Here is a 22,578-nt window from a genome sequence, read left to right on the forward strand (position 1 = left end):
TTGTTCAGAAAGTCTAGTCTCTGTTGAAGTAAGTCAAGAGCCAGGTAGGAAGCAGAGTGTGTTGAGGGACACAAAACTAGGTTGATGGAAAAAGAAGTGAAAGGAAGGGACCGTCAAGTCCAACCTCGGTGCCGTGAATCAAAAAAAAACAGTTTATAAACTGCGTAAAGAGGCACACACCAATTGTGTTGCCACTGTGTGAGGTGGAAGGAACTTCCGGTTCTTGCCTACCTGCCAGAGCCCTCGTGGAATGTCTCCCCACCCCCACCCTACCCAGACCCACGTGCCCTCTGCCCCTCCCCCACTGCAGAATGTTTAGATTCAAACCTGCCCCTCCTTCACTTGGATCCTGAGCGGCTGCTGAAGCAGGTCACTCTCTGGGTCCTGGTCTTGACTTTTCTCATTGAGGCTACCAGGCAGCAGTAGTCCGTGCCCAAGCCTGCAGGATGGCTTCAGAAGGAGGTAAGCCTATAGGCTGGGGGTGTGTTCTCACAGACCCTGCCATCCCTCACATATTTTGGGTTCACACGTGATACTTCACGGTGGGCACACAGTTGGACTGAAGTAGAGGGAGAAGAGAGCCCTGGACACACGAGGACATTTCACCTGGGGAGACTGGGGAGCCTGAAGAAACCCGAGACTGCACTGGGGAGGAGGGGTCATTGGAGGCGGATCAAGAGGAATTGCCCTGGCTATGGAGAAAGGATGGCAGCAGGCAGGTTGATTCTTTCTAGAAGGGAGACAAGCCACTTTGAAACGTGTGTGTAAGGATGTGTGTGATGTCCTGGTGGTGACACAGGGAGGGTCATGAGGAAAAGCCTAGACGTGTCTTGTGTTCCTGAGGCACCTGAAGCTTGCCTCACCATATCTTTCTAAGGGATTTGAACAGGAGCATACTGTATCTAAGGGGGCCGTGGGGAGAGATGGTCTTGGTGAGAAAACTGTTCAGTGGGGCTGTGTGTGGCCACACCTGCAGTGAAGTGTCCTCTCCGAGAGCTAGGCAGGAGGTTACTCTAACTGCCGCAGCCCACACCTCGTCCACTCCTCCCAGCCCAGAGCTCACTTCTCAGTTCAGGTAACTGTTGCTTTGGATTCAACAGGGGATGGGCAACCGTGTAACTTCAGCCAAAAGAGGGCTCAGATTCCTGAGTTGCTCTGAATTGTTCTTCCTTTTGTGGAATCGCACTACTTCAAACCTACTTCATCTCGTCCAGTATCTCATGGTGGACTCTCAGGCTGCCTTGAGAGGAAGAGTTTGTTCATATTTCCTGTCACTCCTTCATGGACAGGGAACAGATGTGGAGTGGGGTTGTTTCGGGTGGATTGTCTGTGAAGGCTGCTTCCTCTTTTAAAGGGGGAAGGAGTGTAGCCCAGGGGCAGGAAGACGATCTTCTGTGTTATTATTAAATGTCCTATGACACCTGTTCTGATTATTTAGGTGCACCGTGGTGTGTACCTTGTTCTCCTGAACAGGGATGTGTTCCAGACAACTTGATCGCCATGGCAACTGGCTTATGCCTGCTTCTTAGATTGTCTTTCCATTATTGGGAGCTGGAGGGGGAAGGACCACAGGCGGTCTGTACTCCCACGACCAATGTAACATGACACTTCCCTGGCCCTTGTTTAATCCTCTGCAGCCATCACTGGCTGTGAAATGCCAGAATCTAAGGGACACGCACCTACTTCTCAGACCCCCCCCAACCCGCGCCGCCTCCTAGGAACAGAACTCCTGAGTGATGACAGTGACTCTGGGCACTGGGGAGGGGGTGGCAGGACCTGGCCCATGTTACATGTCTGCTGTGGGTTGTTCTGAGATGCAGGTGCATTCTGGGCCAGTGTTATGGGTTTGTGTCAAAATTCCATTAGAGAGATATTTTCCAGCATTTTGTTTTGTTTTGTGAGGCTAGGAAAGAAAGAGGGGATTTATACTGAGCATCAGGAAAAGGAGGACTGAGGAGGAGGTGGGGCCCTAATATTTTACACAGTGCCTGTCCACAAAGGGCCTTTGGGTGCCTAGAACTTACCTTGGAGAAGGTCCCTACCTGCTAGTATGCCGGCTGAGGGGCATTTCTCACAGAGCGGATGTCCACACAGTTCCAGGTCTTGGGAGACAGCCTGTGAGGCTAAGGTGCCAGGGGGTGCCTTAGGGAGGCTCTCCAAGTCAGTGCTTGCTGAGGCGATTTCTTCTCGGCAGACAGGGTTCAGGGACCTTGGTGGATGGGCGCGGGGTCACCAGTGGAATAATTCTCAACTGGAGGTCAGGGCATGAAAATCACTTGAAGACATTTGCACGCTGCACAGTTTCCCTTGTCCAAGTGTCCCTCACCTGTGGAGATTTACACTCTGATGCCACAGAAAGCCTCAGTCCCACTTGCCCATTCTCCTCCTCCATTCACTCCTTTCCTTTGCCTCCACAGCATCTCCAGTGCTGGGAACGGATGTGACCATGAACCCCGGTGCCTCCTTGTCTACTTTCACGGCAGTGCCCTTCCCTCCACCCATTCCTGGCGCCCAGCACCGGCCACCCTGGCAGCAGCACTTGCCACCTCCCATCACCCCAGCATTCCCTCCTGGCAGCAGCCTGCTGCTGCCAGCTTTCCCCAGGACGCCTATGGTGGCTAATGGTGGCCGTGGCCCCAGTGCCCCTGGGGCTTGCAACCTCACTGTCCAAGTCAGGTCACAAGGGAGGCCAGTGGAGGCCCCCCAGACTCAGACCTTTGTCGTTACTCAGCCCCCCCTCAACTGGAGCACTCCAGGGGCCCTCAGCAGGAGTGCTGCATGTCCTGCCCCCGTATTCTTAGCAACCCCTGTGATGGGGACCGTTGTGACTGCTCCAGCTGTTGGAGTTAGTCAGGCTGGCAAGGGAGGCTGGACCCCAGGCTTTCCTCCTCAAGCTCCACCACCAGCTGCCCATCTGGCCCCTATCATTCGCCCAGTGAACTCTGGGCCATGGCCACATGACACTTCCAGGGAGGGCAGCCTGGCCACCAACCAGTCCAACGCCTCGCACGATGGCTCCTCTAAACCCCAGAGCGTGTACAGTAACTTCCGACGTTGGCAGCACCTCAAGCCCCTGGCCCGGAGACACTTTCACCGGAGTCCTGATGCAGAAGCTTTTTCCTGCTTTCTCATGTGAGTGAACGCTCAGGGGGTCCTGAGCTTATGGGAGCTTTTAGATAAAGAGGAACTGGGGATGGACTCGCACGTTAGGTTTCTAGGGATACTGGAAGGAAGGTGTGAGAGCGATGTCCATGCTATGAGAAGGCACATTGTCGGTCACATGGGTGGGCCTGCCAGTCCGTGACATCAGGACTGAAATGTGCCCTATCTCAACTGGCCCCACCACCCTGTGAGTCTGGCCAGCTTGGTCTTCCATGATTCTCATGGTAATATGGACTGAAGACTTGCAGTCAGAGAGGGTCGTGGTGTAAGGTGAGGAGCCAAGGAGTGGATGCTGCACTCTCCTGTGGTGCCGTGTCCTTTCATACAGGACTTGAGCGTACATGACCAGGGGAGGTCACTTCAGAGGAGGGGGAGGAGCGCGGGGCCCAGGAGAGCGCTTTATGCATGCCTCCACTTCGTTGTGGAGAATTCCACTAGGAACAGTGTGATGGTAGAGCTCTCCTAAGGGCGTGGGCTCTCTCCCACTAGAGTTGTGAGCCTGGCAGGCATTTCCATCCTAAACCTCCAGTCCCTCGTAAAAAGGGGACAAGTACACTTCACTCAGAGGACTGTGCAGAAGACTCCTTGGGCTAATCTATGAAGTGTTAGCAGATTGCTTGGCACATGCCATGCCTCATTGATGATGGTGATTTTTCTTATGAAAATGCAGCCTTGAGGAGGAAGAGAGCTCCCCAAGGCACAATGTCCCAGCTCTAGCCTGGGAGTGGATGGTCAGCCTTCAGTGAGTGTGAGGCGGTGACAGCAGTGGCCGGGAAGGCTTGTCTTTGCCCTCCCAGACGCCCGCCTCTCACCCTCCTGTTGCTCAGTCATTCTGGGTTGAGCGATGTGTGGTCCACATGGGTGGGTGGGGTCAGGCAGGTGGGGGCTGGGCTGGGCCCGGAGACTGACCCCGAGTGCTTACAGCCCAGTGCTTCGATCCTTGGCCCGCCTGAAGCCCAGCATGACGCAGGAGGAGGGACTGTGGAGGGCCGTGCAGGAATGGCGGCGCTTGAGAAACCTTGACCGGATGATCTACTACGAGATGGCGGAAAAGTGAGTCAGCGTCCTGAGCCCAGGGGCTGCGTGGAGGGTGAGGCGAGTGGGTGAGGGTGGGGTCTGGCCGTGGGGGTGCTCATCAGAGAGGACAAAGGAGAAGGGCTGTCACCCAGCACAGGGGCCCCGCAGCCAAGGGGCCCCACTGTCCTGCAGAAACCCCTCCCTCACCTTGACAGTTTGAGACTTCTGTCCTTCCTCCACCAGGAGCTCTGCCTTCCCCTAATTTTGACCTACCCTTGCCTTGATATGAAGGTCTCAGGACGGGGCAGGGTAAAGCTGTGAGTCCAGTAGGGGTCCAACTCCGACCATATGGGCTGGGCCGGGAAAAGAGCTCCACCTGCCAGCCGGCTGCTTCCTTAGTGGTGGGTGGCTGGCGGCCACTGACATAGATTTGGGACCACCTCTCCATGAAAAGTGCCCTGAGTGGGTACCCTGGCATCCCTGAAGAGGCTGGGGAAGCCAGCTGTCGTCAGCCCAAGGATCTCCGGCCCTTCCAGTGTTTGCTCCATGGTAATCCCCTTGGTTTAAGAAACAAAACCAAACAAACGAGCGCCTCTCAGAGGAAGGGAAGGCCTCTCCTCTAAGCTCAGCATCCACATCGTCCAGCCTCTCCTGGGCCCTGTCTCCAGGTCTATGTTCCAGGAGTCTCAGTCCTAGCCCAGGGTCCTGGATTCGGTCAGGGACCCCTGTGGGGAACACATGCCTGTTCCAGCCTCTGGCTGTCAGCCCTTCATTTGGCTCTGGATGGGGATGGGGGGCATGAGGAGGGTGCCCACTGGGTCAGCCATGTGTCCCGTTGACCTGGTTCAATTCAGCGACCTGGGTCTATGCTGTTGCATGCCCTCCAGTGCTGGTGAGGCAGGAAGGGTCCCAGATCTTGTTGTCACTTCCAGGAGCAGCTCTCTGCTGTGGACAGCACCGCACAGGGCCTTGATGGCCCCAAGGCACATCCTCTCCCAGTGCCTCATTCTTGGCTGCCTTTGTTGGGCTCCAGAACCCAGGCCTTTTTCTCAGGGTGGCCTGTGCCTCCGTCACCCCCAGGTTCATGGAATTTGCGGCCGAGGAGGAGATGCACATTCAGCATTTGCAGTGGATGCAGTGCGCGCAGGACCTGCCTCCTCCAGCCCCACCGAAGCTGGATCCTCGGGGGCCCCCAGCCCCGAAAGTGGGCCTTCAGCCAGGCACCCAGGTTCCCACTGGAGCTGAAGGCACAGGTAACAGGGCCCTAGGGTTGGCCACCGTCCCCATGTGGATCCTTTTCCTTCAAGACAGGGGCATTGGTCTTTCAACCAAAACAGCCACCGAGGCGGGGGGTGGGTGGGTGGGGTCTCAGCTGCCCTTTGTCACTACGGGGTATTGACTTGGTCAGTTTTGTAACTCCTCTCACACCTCCCTGTCAAAGGACCCCACACTAAGTCTGCCTAAGAAGTGGGCTTGAAAGGGAGACCCCTAGAAAATTGGAGGTTCCACAATTCCTTACTTGTGACTCTCTTAGATGACCCCCTTACCTCCCCTCTCCAACTGTGCATGAGGCTTCAGATGGTCCTGACCCCTCCCACACCCACATCAATGTCCCCCAAACAATGCCCTCAGCAACGTGCGGTCGGTGGTCAGGAGGTGGACCGGGAGTCCCTCACCTTCCTTCCCTTCCTCCTGCTCTGCCTCAGCCTGTGCTCCCAGGATGTCCGGCCCCAGGGCCCAGCCCTCGCACCTGAAGCCACACAGATCCCAGCGGACCCCGGAGCCCAAGGCACCCAAGGAGATTCCCCCTGAGGCTGTGAGGGAGTATGTGGACATCATGGAGGCGCTGGTGGGGCCCGTCGACTCAGCCACAGGCGAATCATATGCAGAATGTGAAAAGGACGGAAATGAGCTGAAGCAGGAAGAGGACGGCACCTACTTGGACCCGGGTCTCTTGAGCTACATTGACAAGCTGTGTTCTCAGGAAGACTTTGTCACCATGGTAGGCTGGGCCTGGAACCTGGGGTCTACAAGATGCCAGGGCATGGAACTCTCAGCATCCAAGCTCTGGGTTCTGCTCAGGCCGATGGGACTTAAGCTCAGCTCCTTGTTCCTGAGCCTGGTGTTAGGGGAGGTTTACGCAGATGTATGTGTGTATGTTTGTGTCTGTGTGTATGCCTTTGTGTGTCTGTGTATGTGCATCTGTATATGTGCTCTTTTGTGTGTGACTGTGTATGTGGATGTGTGTGTGTGTGTGTGTGTGTGTGTGTGTGTGTGCTGACCATCCCCGCCTTGTGGAGGAGAGTGGGGGTGGGTCTCTGCTTTTCAGTTTCCCTCCTGGTTTTCTTGTGTCACAGGCCACTCCTGGCCAAGGATGCTAACAGCCTCTTCTTTCTGTCTGAGGTGGAGGCAGTCATTCACCCTCGATTCCTGGCAGATTTGCTTTCCCCAGACCCACAGCTGGATCTCTTGGCCCTTGCTCAGGAGCTGGAGCAAGAGGAAGGACTCACCCCTAAAGAAGTGAGCCAGGGGAGGGAGAGGGACAATCAGGGAGCCAGGGGACTCCAGGGGAGGGGGGACCCCAGGTGATCCAGGGGACAGGGGAAACCAGGTGGCCCAGGGGAGCCAGAGGAGGGAGGGATCGCAGGTAGAACAGGGGAGACAAGGGACACCCAGGAAGACCAGGGCACGGAGGGACCCCAGTGAGCAGGGGAGAGGTAGGGCCCCAGAACAGGAGGTCCACATGGCTCTGTCCATCCCTTCCCTGCCTCGGAGACCTGGCATGGGGTAGGGCCCTTTCTGGGGTGGGTGCAGTGAAGGGTGATAGGAAGGAGATGATGGGGAGCCGGGAGCGGAGGGAAGGACACAAAGCTGGGAATAAGGTGCAGGAGGATGGCAGGAATGCCACCGTGTCTGTATTTGGAGTCTAGTCCTGGGGTCACCCGTCCCCTCCTCCCCGCCAGGGCCATTGTCCCACTGCCCAGTGCTCCTCCTCTCACACGTGCGCGTGGAGCCATCATTGTCCTCCTCCCTCCTACCAGCTGGTGCAGAAACGACTCCTGGACTTGAAAGAGGAGGAAGGTGGGCCGGCAGCCCCGAGCCACAGTGCACCCGGGATGGGCTCAAGTCCATCTGAGTCCCACGCCGGCCAAGGTGCCCAGAGGCACGACCAAGACCGCCATCTAGGGGTCAGTGATGAAGCCTGCCCACGAGAGATTGATTTTGAGGCTCTTCATAGGCCCATCCGAACAGACACTGGCCCGTTCGGGCCCAAAGTCTTTGTTCCCTCTCGAGGACGTCAGGAGGTCTCTCCATTCCGGGCCGGACGGCCCTCCCCTCCCCAGGGTCAAAGGCGCACTGGCCCTCTACTGGGACCCAGGGATGCGTCTGTTCTCAGAGAGGCGTCTCCTGTTCGGGAGGCCCGAGGGCCCAGGGACGCGTCCAGTGAGGACGAGGAGGAGCTCCCCAGCCTGGCCTTCCTCTTGGCCTCTCCGCAGAGCCTGCTGCCTTGCGGGCTGTCCCAGGCACCTGCCCCTGCCTCAGGCCTGGCCTCCCCTGGAGGTTGGGGGGCCCAGAGTGCTCCCCAGGCCCCCTCCCCTCAGAGAAGAGGCCCCAGCCCAGCTCCACCAGCCGCTCCCAAGTCGAGGAAGCGGGCTCTGTGTGGGCGCCCAGCCGCTGCTGAGAAGCTGCCCATCCCCAGGGCTGGCCACGGGGTCTCTGCGAGGCCAGCCTTGGCTCTGGGGCTGGCTCGCCCCTCACAGCCGAGAAAGAGAAAGCGTGACCCGTTTGTCACAGGGAAGAGGAGGAAGAGGAAGCACTGCAGCCAGTAGGGAACAGCCGGGCCGGCCCCCCAGGGCGGCCCCCAGGGGAGCCTAGGGGCTCCTCCTCACCCCAGTGCTGATCCTGGAGGATGTGGGGGGAAGGGAGGGAGGGCAGGTCCAGCAGGGCGGGGAGGGGGAGTGGGATTGTGGGGGGTTAGGGAGGTGGGGGAGGTGGGTGTGGGCAGGACCTTTGGAGTGATATATGAAAATTGTGAATAAAGATAGTTTTCGTGGGAAATGCTCTCAGGCCACTGTCATCTTCTTCGTGTGGAGCTGCTCCACAGAGAGCGATCCTGAGAGGAAGGAAGGGTGAGGGAGGTCACAGGAGCTATGGATCTACAGGTGGCCAAACCTTTCCTCCACATAGACAAGGACTCCTCAGGCTGCCTCTGGGAACGCACAGCTCTCACTTTCCCCAGGGACCCCCTCATCATCCCCTTCTCTAAAGCCTGCTTGGCTAGGGGCCTTCTGGGGCATCTGTAGCATCTTCTGCATCCCTGAACCGTCTGGGGAGGGAGAGCTGCTTTTGTGCCTCTCAGCCCTCTGGACACTAACCAGTTTCTAGGACGGAGCCTGGAGACGGCCCTTGTCTTTATGGAGCTGCTCTCTGCTTCCCTGAAGTGGCCAGGCGATGGCGCTGGGGTGACCCTCCGCTCATCCAGGGTTTCCTGTGTGGGTGGCCTGACCAGAGAGGAAAAGTCTTGGCCATGGGGACAGGACTGTCTGCCTCGTCATAGCGGGAGCGTTCTCTAGTCCCACTGGGATTATTGCAATGTGGAGAGTGGTTGAGGCAGCTACCTCTTAATCCTAATGAGGATGCAACAAGGGGAATGGGCACGGGGAAATTCATGGGGCACCTGTTACAGGTGTGTCTAAGGGAAACGACAGTTTGGCCCCTTTGTGGAACTTGTGGGATTTCTGTGCAGCTGCATCTCGTTCAACTGAGGGAGGAGGACCCATCTGGCTGTGGCTGTGGGGACTGGCCTTAGGGGCCTAGGGGTGTGCAAAGACACCCCAGAGCTACTGTCCCTTCCCTTTCCACCCATGGCTGGACATGTGTGTGTATTGGTATCCACACTGATTTGTATTCCCATAGAAAACAGTTCCTCCTGACAAACTATGACCGTGTTTCACAAGAACAGCTTGCTCACAGGGGCAGCAGGGGTGGGGGAGAGGTGTCTGTGGCCCCAGATCTGGGTGGGAGCTGGGATCCATGCTGAGGAGTGTAGAGGCCTCAGTCACTGTCCTGCGGTTGCCGGCAGAGACTTTGAATCATCAGAGCAGGGGAAATGACCCGCTCATAAGGGTGAGACGAGCAAACAATGAGGGGCAGGGAGCAGACCCCTCTTGTCTCCCTGAACTGCCCCCCCTCACAGCCTGCTTAGCCCCCGTCATGGCCTGTGCTGGCCCACCTCTGAAGCCCCTTCCTCCTAATGCACTCAGATGCTCTGATCTTTTGTAGACCTGCCCTGGGCCTCACCCCCCTTCCCTGCTGGCCAAAGCCTCTTCTCCAGGTTCTGAGTTCTGATTCCTTCCCCAGGACCCAGGCGGGGGTTAGGACAACAGGGACTCCCTGAACATGACCCCTACACCATCAGCATGCAAAACTGGGGCCGCAGGCTTTCACAGGTGGCATGGCTCTCTTCTGGACCCTGCAAAGAGCTTGGAGAAGAAAGGGGCTCATGTCTCTCCACCTCCACTAATCTGTAGGTCAGCCTCACAGGTCCTCCTCTGTCCAGGTGGGCAGCACATATGTGCTCCCAGCCCTCCTTGACCCTTTGTGAAAGAAAGTTTTTGCAGCTCAGTAGTCTATTAGTCAAGGTGTCTCAGGGCTTGTTCCTTTTGAAGCCCTACAGGAGAATCTGTTTCCTTTCCCTTTCTGTCTTCTAGAGGCTGCCTGCATTCCTTGGAATTAGTCCCTTCTTCCATCTTCAAAGTGCATCACTTTAATCTCTGCTTCCCTCATCACATGGTCTCTCCAACTCTGACTCTTCCTGTGTCCCTCCTATACAAATCTTTGTGTTTATATATAGCCCACCCAGAAAATTTATGATAATCTCTTCATCTCAAGATTTTTTACTTAGTCACAGCTGCAAAGTCCTTTTTTCCATACAAGGTAACATTCACATATTGTCATAGGAGGGGTTAAACACGGACCTTTTTGGGGAACCGTAATTTACCCTACTAGAAGAAATCCACAAGAATACCTACCATCAGAATCCACATGAATAACAGACTATGACCAAGTGGAATTTATCCCAGGATGCAAGCCTGGTTCAATGGTAAAAAATCATCAATGTAATCTACCATATTGAGTCTAAAGGAACACATACTGTCACACCAATTAATACAGAAAAGGCAGTTAACGAAATTCAAGACCCATTCATATTAAAAATGCTCAGAAAACTAGGAATAGAAGGTCACTACCTCAACCTAATAAAGAACGTCTACAAAAAACCTACTTCTAACATCACATGGAATGGTGAAAGAATGAATGTTTTTCCCTGAGTTCAAAAACAAGGTTAGAATGTCCACTCTCATCTCTTAGTATTCAACTTAGTACTTTAGATTCTAGTTAGTGTAGTACAGCAAGAAAAGGAAAAAAGAGGCATACATATTAGAAAAGAAGAAATATAATTGTCATTATTTACAGATGACATAATTGTCTACATAGAAAATTCCAAGGAATGTATAAGAAAACTCATAATAAATTATAATAAATTGCTTCAGCAGGATCTCAGAATATAAGATCTATACGTAAACATTAATACACAACATTGATCATATTTCCATATACTAATAACAAACCGAACGATTGAAAACCAAAATTTAAAACATAGTAAATAGGTTCCAGTTCAAGGTGGCAACATGGGAAGATCCTGAACCCACCTCCTCCCACAAACACACCAAATCTACAGCTACATATGGAAAAATTTCCTCTGAAAAAAACTAAAAGATGGTGGAGCAACCCCTTCACATCAGGAAAACCAGAGGGAAACCACATCAAAACAGGTAGGAAAGGCTGAGACACAATTTTTCCATAAATCCCATCCCTGGTGTGGAGACACACAATCAGGAAGGAGCTCAAAACCTGGAGCTTCTCCCTGAGAGGTGAAGGGTTTGTACCCCACATTGGGCACTCCAACTTTTTAAGGCTGGCACCTGAGAGATAGATCCCCAAAACATCTGACTTTGAAGACCAACAAGGCACATCCCATGAGACCCACAGGGCTGTGGTGAACTGAGGAACAGCTCTTAAAGGGCCTGTGCACAGACTCACCTGCCCCAGGGCCAAGTGCAGAAGCAGCCCTTTGAAAAGCACTCTGACTTTTTGTGAAAGAGACTCACTTCCCAATTTTAAAGCATTAATCTGAGGAACAGGGGCCTGCTGGAATACTCCCCAGGGACAGAGGCTGGCGGGTGCCATCTTCCTGCTCTCTCTCTGTCTTGATAAAGCTGAAAGGTGCCATCTTTTTCCCCCTTTTTCCTTTCCTGCAGGTGACAACTTTGTGCTCCAGCCAGCTGGCTCCTTCTTCCCTGCTCTTCCTCTGTCTTGCTATATATATATATATTTTTCTTCTTCTTCTTTTTCTTTTTTTCTTTTCCCTTTTCCCCTTTATTCAGATGGTGTCATCTTTGCACTCTTCCCACTGCCTCACTCCAGCCAGTAAGCATCATCTTCACACTTTCCTTCTGATGTGCTCCAGAGAGCCAGAATCTCCAAGACGGGAGATCCCACTTTTGTGGCCTCCACTCAGGGGATGCTCCTTGATCACCTGGCTCTGGAGGCCAGGAGGGATCTCTTTTCTGCATCCCATGGGACTGTAACAATTGGAGAGACAGTTCTTGGCAGGATACCACCCCCAGGATGTACCACTACACATCAGACTGAGACACAGTCCCAGCCTTTACATGAAAAAGGCCCATTTGATAGTAGGGACAAGACTTAAGAGCAGACTTCAGGTTCAGCACACATCTAGAGGCTACGGATGTGCTCTCAAGGAAGGTAGGCTGGGGGTACCATCTTTCCACCCTCACTCTGCCTTACTACAGTTCACTGGTATCTCCCAGAATGGAGTTTGTACACTTATCTGAAGCCCTGTTTTCTTGTGACTGCTCCCCAGGGAATATCTTCAGATTGCTTGCTTCTGGGGCCCAGCAAGGCTTACACTTGCAATCTCACAGGACTGAATATATTTGTATTCTTTAAAAGCTGTTACCAAATTGTCTGGCTTCCTATCAACCTGAATCTAGGTGCTGACTGAGATCCTCCAGTTTGGGATGCTCACTGGTCTTGGCACACCCTCAACTGCTGGGAGGGTGTGCCAAGTCTATTAAAAATAAACTGCTTAGACAATCACAAAGGTTTGAGAGGCAACCAAGAGTAGACAGCATTAAATGACAAGGTTCATCTGTCACACAGCTCTTCAAGACTGGGAGATGTGACTATTTCACTTAATGCATAGAAAACAACACAGAGAGTCAAGCAAAATGAAGAAAGAGAGGACTATACTCCAAAAAAAGAACAAGATAAAACCTCAGGAAAAAATCTTAATGAAATGAACATAAGTAATTTACTTGATAAAGAGTTCAAAGTTATGGTCATAAAAGTGCTCACTGAACTCAGAAGGAAAATGGATAAACAGTGAGAACTTCAACAAAGAAACAGAAGATATAAGAAAGTTCCAAATAGAAGTCACAGAACTGGAGAACGCAATAACTGAACTTAGAAATACAGTAGATGAAGCACAAGAAAGAATAGGTGAACTCAAAGACAGGTCAGAGGAACTCATCCAATCAGAGAATAAGGAAGAAAAAAGAATGAAAATAATTAATATAGCTTAAGGGATTTATGGCACATCAAATGGAATAACATTCACCTTATAGGAACTCCAGAAGGAGAAGAGAAAAAGGGGCAGAAAACATTTGTAGAAATAATATCTGAAAGCTTTTCCTAACCTGGGGAAAGAAACAGACATCCAGATACGGGAAGCCCAGAGAGCTCCAAAGCAGATCAACCTAAAGAGATCCATACCAAGAAATATTAAAATTAAAATGTCAAAGTTAAAGATAACAAGGGAATCTTAAAATCACCAAGAGAAATACAACTTGTTACATACAAAAGAACTTCCATAAGACTATCATCAGATTTTTTAGCAGATATGTTACAGCTCAGAAGGGAGTGGGACAATATATTCAAAGTGCTGAAAGAAAAATCTTTCCAACCAAGAATACTTCACCCAGCAAATACTTCACCCAGTTATATTCAGAACTGAAGGAGAGATAAAAGAGTTTTCCAGATGACTAAACGTTAAAGGAGTTCATCACCACTAACTCAGCCTTACAAGAATTGTTAAAAGAACTTCTTTAAGCTGAAAAGAAAGGGCGCTAAGTAGTAACAAGAAAACACATGAAAGTGTAAATCTCACCAGTAAAGGTAAGTGTATATAGTAAAGGTAGTGGATTAATGAATTATAAAGCTGTATGAAGGTTAAAAGACAAAACTTGTAAAAAGATTTATAATTAAAATAATTAGTTAAGGGATATACAACATAAAAACATGTAAAATATGTCATCAAAAACATAAAATGTAAGGAGGGAGGAGTAAAAACTTTGACCTATAGAATGCATTCAAACTTAAGTTGTTATCAACTTAAAATAGACTGTTAAAAATATAAGTTGTTATATGTGAGCTTCATGGTAACCACCAAGCAAAAACCTAGAGTAGATGCACAAAAGATAACAAGAAAGGAATCTAAACATACAACTAAAGAAAGTCATTAAGCCACTAAGGAAGAGAGCAAGAGAAGAAAGGAACAGAGAAATCACAAAATAGCCAGGAAACAATTAACAAGATGGCAATAAATACATACTTATCAATAATTATTTTAAATGTAAATGGACTAAAGGCTTCAATCAAAAGACATAGGGTGGCTGAATGGATTAAAAAAGAAGACCCATCTATATGTGGCCTATAAGAAACTCACTTCAGAGCTAAAGACACACACAGACTGAAATTGAAGGGATGGAAAAAGATATTCCATGCAAATGGAAACCAAAAGAAAGCTGGGGTAGCTATCTATAATTATATCAGAGAAAATAGACTTTAAAACAAAGACTGTAACAAGAGACAAAGAAGGACATTACATATGGATAAAAGGGTCAATCCAATAAGAGTATATAACATTTGTAAGTATTTATGCATCGAACATAGGAGCACTTAAATAAATAAAGCAAATATTAATAGGCCTTAAAGGAGAAATAGCAATACCATAATAGTATGGGACTTGAGTATCGTACTTACATCAACAGATATATCATCCACACAGAAAATCGATAAAGAAAGATTGGCTTTAAATGACATGTTAGATCAGATGGATTTAACATATATATATAACATTCCATCCAAAAGCAACAGAATATACATTCTTCTCAAGTACACATGGAACATTCTCCAGGATAGATCATATGTAAAGCTAAAACCAAATCTTAACAAATTGAAGAAGATTTAAATTATATCAAGCTCCTTTTCTGACTACAATGGTATGAAACTAGAAATTGATTACAAAAAGAAAACTGGAAAATTCACAAACATGTGGAGAGTAAACAACAAATTCCACAATACAGTAAAATGGTCATATAACATGATCCAGTGAGATTTATTCCTAGGATGCACGGATGGTTCAATATCTGCAAATCAATCAATGTGATATACCACATTAACAACTTGAAGAATGAAAATCATATGATCCTCTCAATAGATGCAGAAAGACTTTTGAGAAAACTCAACATCAGTTTATTATAAAAACTCTCAATGAAGTGGGTATAGAGGGAACATACCTCAACATAAAAAAGACCATATATGACAAGCCCACAAATAACATCATATTCAACAGTGAAAAGCTGAAAGCTTTTCCTCTAAGATCAGAAACAAGACAAAGACGACCACTAAAGTCCTAGCCAGGGCAATTATGCAAGGAAAAGAAATAAAAGGCATCCAAACTGGGAAGAAAGAAGTAAAACTGTTACTATTTGCAGATGACATGACACAATATATAGAAAACCCTAAAGACTCCATCGAAAAACTGTCAGAACTAATAAATGAATTGAGTAAATTTGCAGGATATAAAATCATTATACAGAAGTATGTCACATTTCTACACACTAATAACAAACTAACCAAAAGAGAAGTTAAGAAAACAATCCCATTTACAATTGTATCATAAAGAATAAAATAAGAATAAATTTAACCAAGGAAGTGAAAGACCTGTACACTGAAACTATAAGACATTGATGAAATAAATTGAAGAAGACACAAAGATACCCCATGCTCATGTACTGGAAGAATTGATATTATTAAAATGTCCATACTCCCCAAACAATCTACAGATTCAATAAAACTCAATCAAAATTCCAGTGACATTTTTCACAGAAACAGAACAAACAATTCTAAAATTTGTATGGAACCACAAAAGGCCCTGAAAATCTTCAGAAAGAAGAAGAAAGCTGGAAAATGCATGCTCCCTGATTTCAAACTATATTACAAAGCTATAGTAATCAAAACAGTATAGTATTGGTATAAAGGGAGACACATATCAATGAAAAAGATAGAGAGCCCAGAAATAAACCCATTCATATATGGTCAATGAATTTACAACAAAGGAGCCAAGAGTATACAATAGATAAAGGACAGTCTCTTCAATAAATGGTGTTAGGAAAACTGGACAGCCACATACAAAAAATGAAACTGGACCAGTATCTTACACCATACACAAATTCAACTCAAAATGGATTAAAGACTTGAATGTAAGACCTGAAACCATAAAAACTCCTAGAATAAAACATAGGCAGTAAGCTCCTTAACATCAATCTTGTCAATGATTTTTTTTTTCTTTTTGGGATTTGACACCAAAAGCAAAGGCAACTAAAGCAAAAATAAACAAGTGGAAGTACATCAAACTAAATAGCTTCTGCACAGCAAAGGAAACCATCAATAGAGTGAAAAGGCAACCTAGTGAATAGGAGAAAATATTTGCAAATCATCTATCCAATAAGGGGAGGGGTTAATATCCAAAGCATGTAAAGAATTCATACAACTCAAAAACAAACAAAAAAATTCCAATTAAAAAATAAGCAGAGGATCTGAAAAGACATTGTCCAAAGACGATATACAATTGGCTAACAGGTACACAAAAAGATGCTCAACATCATTAGTCATCAAGAAATTGCAAATCAAAACCACAATGAGGTATCACCTTATACCTGTTAGAATGGCTATTATCAAAAGCGAAGAAATAATAAGTGTTAGCAAGGATAGGGAGAAAAGGGAAACTTTGTGCACTGCTTGTGGGAATGTAAATTTGTGTAGCCATTATGGAAAACAGCATGGAGTTTCCTCAAAAATTAAAAATAGAACTACCATATAATTCAGCAATTCCACTTCTGGGTATTTAGCCAAAGAAAATAAAAATGCTAACTTGAAAAGATATATGCAACCCTATGTTCATTGCAGCATTATTTACAATAGCCAAACTATGGAAACAACCAAAATGTCCAGTGATGAATAAATGGATAAAGAAAATGTGAGATATATATATATATATATATATATATATATATATATATATATATATATATATATATATAATGGAATATTATTCAGTCATAAAGAAGAATAAAATCTTGCCACTTGTGACAGCATGGATAGACCTTGAGGGTGTTATGCTAAGCAAAATAAGTCACACACAGAAAAACAAATACTGTATGATCTCACATATATGGAATAATGAAAAACAAACAAAACAGACTCACAGATACAGGGAACAGTTTGGTGGTTGCTGGAAGTGGGGCGTGAGGAAGGTGGGCAAAAAGGCTGGAGGTAGTCAAAACATACAAACTTCCAGTTATAAAATAAATATTATAAATCATGTGGATGTAATGTAAAACATGGCAACTCTAGTTAAAAATACTGTACTGCATATTTGAAAGTTTCTAAGAGAATAAATCTTCAAAGTTCTTATCACAAGAAAAAAATTGTAGCAATATATGATGGTGGATGTTAACTACACTTATTGTGGTCGTAATTTTGCAACATATAGAAATATTGAATCATTATGTTGTCCACTTGAAACTAATATAATGTTGTACGTCAGTTATACCTCAGCTTAAGAAAAATAAAAAGTGCTACAAATAAATATAAATAAATAAATGTATACAATAACTGCCTTCAAACTGAGATGTTTAATATAAATGTTTAAAAAATGTAGATCTGTATAATGAAACCTACAAAACTCTGATGAAAACAATTAAACAAGTGGTAAAAAAAAAAAAGTACAGAGGAATATTATTTTCATGGATTGGAAGACTCAATATGGTAAAATATTAATTCTTCCCAAATTGATCTGTAGGTTTAAATGCAATTCCTATCAACTCCCAACAGGTTTTTTTTTTGTCACAATAGACAAGCTTATTCTAAAATTTATATCAAAAGTTAAAGGAAGAAAGATGGCAGCAAAATGATGGTCTAGGAAGTTTCAAACTCTCGTTTCCCTACAGAAACATTCAAAACAAAAACCGATCAGAAGTTTCTAAACCAACTCTGTAAGAGCTCTGGAAAATCATCAAAGGTTTCCACAACCAAGCAAATGCCCAATTGGAAAAAATCATCTCCAAAGAGATAGGAAAGTTTTGTGGCCATTTGCCTACTCTTGTTCCACTCCTCCCAACATAACAGTGGTCTTAGTCTTGAGCCAGCAGCAGCCTGGTTTCCAGTTCTCCAATTCTAACTGGTTGGAGCAGAGTAGACCTTATTTACAAATTATTGTGTACCACTATTCCAACCTGTCAGGGGGAAACCCGAAAGCCTGAAAGCCTGAAGCAAGATGCTCTTGTCTGTTTTGCATAACACAGAACACAGAAAAATGGCAGGTGCTACTTGTAAAGCTACAAGGCAACTGTAAATGAACAGATGCCTGGGTCAAGAGATTCTGGGTGGAGAAATGTAATAGACCATTTAAAGCCCAAGGTAGAAGCTGGAAGTGAGACTATTTGGGAAATTAGGACTTTCAAAGCAGCCTATATGCAGGGGAATTTAGAAAGCCACATGCAGGGCCAGGCATGACATGCTCAGAAAAGTCCTGAGAAGACCTCAAGCTTTCACCTCAGGCTAATCCCTAGGCTCAGAGCAAGCCTAGCTAAGTGGTGAACAAGGACCCCAGCACAGAGCCAATCTGCCGTAATTGGTGGTGGCTGTTCCCTCTTTTTACATGTTTTTATTTATTATTTCAGCTCCTAGACTTCAAGGAAATCTCCATCAGAAAAAAAGCTGGGGGGCTGGAGTCAAGGTGGCAGAGTAGGAGGATGCAGAGTTGGCGTCTCCTCACAACTAGGACACCTACCAGGTGTTGGTGGGGGACCTCGGACACCTAAGAGGACTGGAGGAACCCCTGAGTGACCCAGTAGGACATGGGGGGAGGGAAGGGGAAGGAGAAGTGGAGGCCAGATGGGACTGGTACCCCTGAGGGGCAGCTGGAGGAGGGGAGGGATTCCCATGCACAGAGGGGCCCATTCACAACGAGGGGAACAACAGGGACAGGGAGAGACCCTCAGGGGATTGGAGGACCAGAAGGAAATGCGGCCTGCATTTCCCCCCACCCAGTGGGCCTCGGGGAGCCTGCAGATCCCAGGCCTGATGCTCCACACGACAAGGCCCCTTCTGGTCGCACTGAGCCTAGGCCCAGCACACCCCCCCCACCCCACACCCAGGGCCTTTTCCTTTCCCATGTTAGGGACGTTTTCAACTATAATCTCTGCAATATTTTCTCAGACCCTTTCCTTTTCTCTTCTTCTTCTGGGACCAGTATAATTAGAATGTTGGTAAGTTTAGTGTTGTCCCAGATGTCTCTGAGATTGTCTTCAATTCTTTTCATCCTTTTTTCTTTATTCTACTCCTCAGGAGTTATTTCCACCATTTTGTCTTCCAGATCACTTATTCGTTCTTCTGCCTCAGTTATTCTGTTACTGATTCCTTCTAGTGTATTTTTCATTTCAGCTATTGTGTTGTTCATCTCTGTTTGTTTGTTCTTTAGTTCTTCTAGATCTTTGTTAAACATTTCTTGTATCTTCTCAATCCATACCTCTAGTCTATTTCCACGATTCTGGATCATCTTTACTATCATTACTCTGAATTCTTTTTCAGGTAGATTGCCTATTTCCTCTTCATTTATTTGGTCTTGTAAGCTTTCACCTTGTTCCTTCATCTGTGACATATTTTTTTGCTGTCACTTTTTTTTTTTTTTTTAATGAGTGGGATTTTGTTCCTCTGTTATTGATTGTTTGGCCTGAGCCTTCCAACACTGGAGTTTGTAAGCTGTTGGGTAGAGCTGGGTCTTGGTGCTGAGATGAGGACCTCTGTGAGACTGCACTCTGATGAATATTCCACGGGGTCTGAGCTTCTCTGTTAGTCCAGTGGTTTGGACTCAGAACTCCCACTGCAGGAGCTTTGGCCTGACCCCCGGCTCGTGAACAAAGATCCCACCTTTGTGGTTCTTTTGTGAATAAGGACACTCCAAACCTAAAAGGTCATTATTTTCTGCTGGGTTCTGCCTCAACTGGGTTCCACCTCTGCTGGGTTCTGCTGGAGCAAACTATCTTTTAATAGTTTTGGTGAATTTAGCATATGACTTCAATTTTGGTGAATTTAGCATATGACTTCAATTCCTCTCCATTCCCCAAACACAGACTCACTCCCTCTGCTCATCTCTAGAGAAGTCTGCAGACCTTTTGTGCTGCCCATCAGGTCTGGCCCCACCCCCTGTCCCTTTGGACTCACCACACCACACATGGGCCCATGCTCCAGGAACCTAGGGTGGCCTGCTCTCGGCTCCTTTTGTTTTAACTTGCATCAGATGTCAGAGGATGGTGCTTTTGGTTGCCTTACAACTCTCTTGGGGGGTGCTTCCTTGCCTAATTTCATTTAATCTTTACAATAAGCCCACAAGTTTAGAAATCACTTGATTGCAAGTGACCACAATCTCATGCACACTATCTGAAGCCAAAAGCAGAGGGGTTTCCTAGGAGACAAAGTGACAGAGCTAGCCTCCCCATGCTTGGAGTAGCAGAATGATGTCTCAGACCTAAAGGTACCCTCTCTGTACCTTCAGAGCTGCCTGAAGCACCATCTCTACTTCTCAGAACAGCTGTCACTTCCTCCTGGTTCCACGTGTTCCCTTTACTTGCTCATGACCCCAGCAGGACAGTCCCTAAAATGCAGCCTTCACTCCAGGAGTTCCCTAACCTTCTGGTTCTGACCATCTCGGTCCTGGTATCTCTCGTTCCTGATTTTGGTGTCTCTAATGTGTTCAGCCTAAATAAGGTCACACTTCCTCTGAATACATGTGCCCTGATCAAGTCATCTGTGTCTGGAGTAGAGGGAGAAGTGTTTCATGTTAAGAATAGGGAATGTGTTAGTGACAGCTGAATTTTCTAAGGAATGAGAAGCACCAAGATGTAAGTGTGTAGGAGGAAAATATAAGTTCTGTTCAGCCAGTGAGGTAGATAGTGCATTTATTCTTAGTTTATAGGTACAGAAACAGACTTAGAAGGTTCAGTAGCCAACCCAAAGCCACTACACAATGGCTTAGCCTTCATAGAGACCAAGAATGTATGTGTATACGTGTGATTTAGGGAAATGGAGATTTAGGTGTGTTTAGTGTACAATACATATATATGATATATATCTATATATGTATTCTATCTCTAAGGCTTTCTTTGGTCTACCTGGATATGCAGATAGGCAGAAGGGCTCAGGGGCTGCAGAGAACTGAGTGCTCCATGCAAGTACAGGGAGAGAATTTCATGGATATGTTTCTTCTTGAAGGGAAAGTATGTTCAATGCATTTGACATTGGCCGATTGCATGTGGTTCTACAAAGGAAAACAGGCTGGACAGCATAGTGACTATGAGCCTGGGTTTGAAGCCAGCTCTGCCCTGGGCCAGCTCTGAGACTTCAGAAAAAAATACCTAATGTCTGTGTGCATCTATTTCCTCAAGTGAGCATGAGTAACATAATGCCTAGACCACAAAGATTGTTAATGCAGACTAAACAAAGTAATATTTGCAAAGTACTTAGAACCTTGCCCAGCACATAGTAAGCACCATAAGTGTATGCTGAAGAAAACCAGAGCAAAAGATATCTTTCCTTCTCTCTTTGTCTCAGGAGAGATTCATCTTCTCTTTCTGTCTCATTTAATGTTTGAAGTTCATCCTACAATCTTACAAATAACTTTTTAACCTGAATCCCTCTTCCTAGTCACAATAACCCTTTGATTTAACATTCTTACTGGGAACTATAATAGAAAACGTTTTTGCATTGGGATAGGTATATTATTTTTCGTGTACTACCTCTTTATTACATTTTGTTTCTATTATTCAGAAGTCAACATGAGTAGACTGAGAAAGAAATTTCTTGTCTACTATCCAAAAGTAGCTTAGAACTGAATTATGTTCCATGTCTAGTTAACATCTCAATAACTCAATAACCTTATTAAGCCAATCTTTTGTTTTTTTTGTTTTGTTTTGTGTTTAAACATCTTTATTGGAGTATAATTGTTTTCATTGTTGTGTTAGTTGCTGTTGTATAACAAAATGAATCAGCTATACTTATACATATATCCCCATATATCCTCCCTCTTGTGTCTCCTTCCCACCCTTCCTATCCCGTCCCTCTATGTGGTCACAAAGCACAGAGCTGATCTCCCTGTGCTATGCAGCTGCTTCCCACTAGCTATCTATTTTACGTTTCGTAGTGTATATAAGTCCATGCCACTCTCTCACTTCGTCCCAGCTTACCCTTCCCACTCCCTGTGTCCTCAAGTCCATTCTCTACATCTGCCTCTTTATTCCGGTCCTGCTCCTAGGTTGTTCAGAACCATTTTTTTTTAATTAGATTCCATATATATGTGTTAGCATACGGTATTTGTTTTTCTCCTTCTGACTTACTTCACTCTGTATGACAGACTCTAGGTCTATACACCTCACTATAAATAACTCAATTTCATTTCCTTTTATGGCTGAATAATATTCCATTGTATATATGTGCCACATCTTCTTTATCCATTCATCTGTCGATGGACACTTAGGATGCTTCCATGTCCTGGCTATTGTAAATAGAGCTGCAGTGAACACTGTGGTACATGAATCTTTTTGAATTATGGTTTTCTCAGGGTATATGCCCAGCAGTGGGATTGCTGAGTCGTATGGTAGTTCTATTTTTAGTTTTGTTTTTTTTTAACATCTTTATCGGCATATAATTGCTTTACAATGGTGTGTTAGTTTCTGCTTTATAACAAAGTGAATCAGTTATACATAAACATATGTTCCCATATCTCTTCCCTCTTGTGTCTCCCTCCCTCCCACCCTCCCTATCCCACTCCTCTAGATGGACACAAAGCCCCGAGCTGATCTCTCTGTGCTGTGTGCCTTCTTCCCACTAGCTATCTATTTTACATTTGGTAGTGTATATATGTCCACGCCACTCTCTCACTTCTTCCCAGCTTACCCTTCCCCCTCCCCATGTCTT

General features: G+C 46.7%; 1 protein-coding gene across 1 annotated transcript in view; it reads left to right on the forward strand.

Moving 5' to 3' along the window:
• The first annotated feature begins 446 nt into the window (after positions 1–446).
• LOC132367733 (NUT family member 2G-like) overlaps positions 447–22,578 on the forward strand; it is a 44,376-nt gene continuing 22,244 nt past the window's right edge. The window contains exons 1-7 of the mRNA XM_059926318.1: positions 447–462; positions 2,418–3,132; positions 4,087–4,215; positions 5,260–5,448; positions 5,914–6,181; positions 6,583–6,699; positions 7,221–7,740. Of these exons, the coding sequence (XP_059782301.1) occupies positions 447–462; positions 2,418–3,132; positions 4,087–4,215; positions 5,260–5,448; positions 5,914–6,181; positions 6,583–6,699; positions 7,221–7,740 (1,954 nt within the window). The remainder of the gene's footprint in view (positions 463–2,417; positions 3,133–4,086; positions 4,216–5,259; positions 5,449–5,913; positions 6,182–6,582; positions 6,700–7,220; positions 7,741–22,578) is intronic.

The sequence above is a fragment of the Balaenoptera ricei genome, chromosome 6 (genome assembly GCF_028023285.1).
Source record: "Balaenoptera ricei isolate mBalRic1 chromosome 6, mBalRic1.hap2, whole genome shotgun sequence".
Lineage (NCBI taxonomy): Eukaryota > Metazoa > Chordata > Mammalia > Artiodactyla > Balaenopteridae > Balaenoptera > Balaenoptera ricei.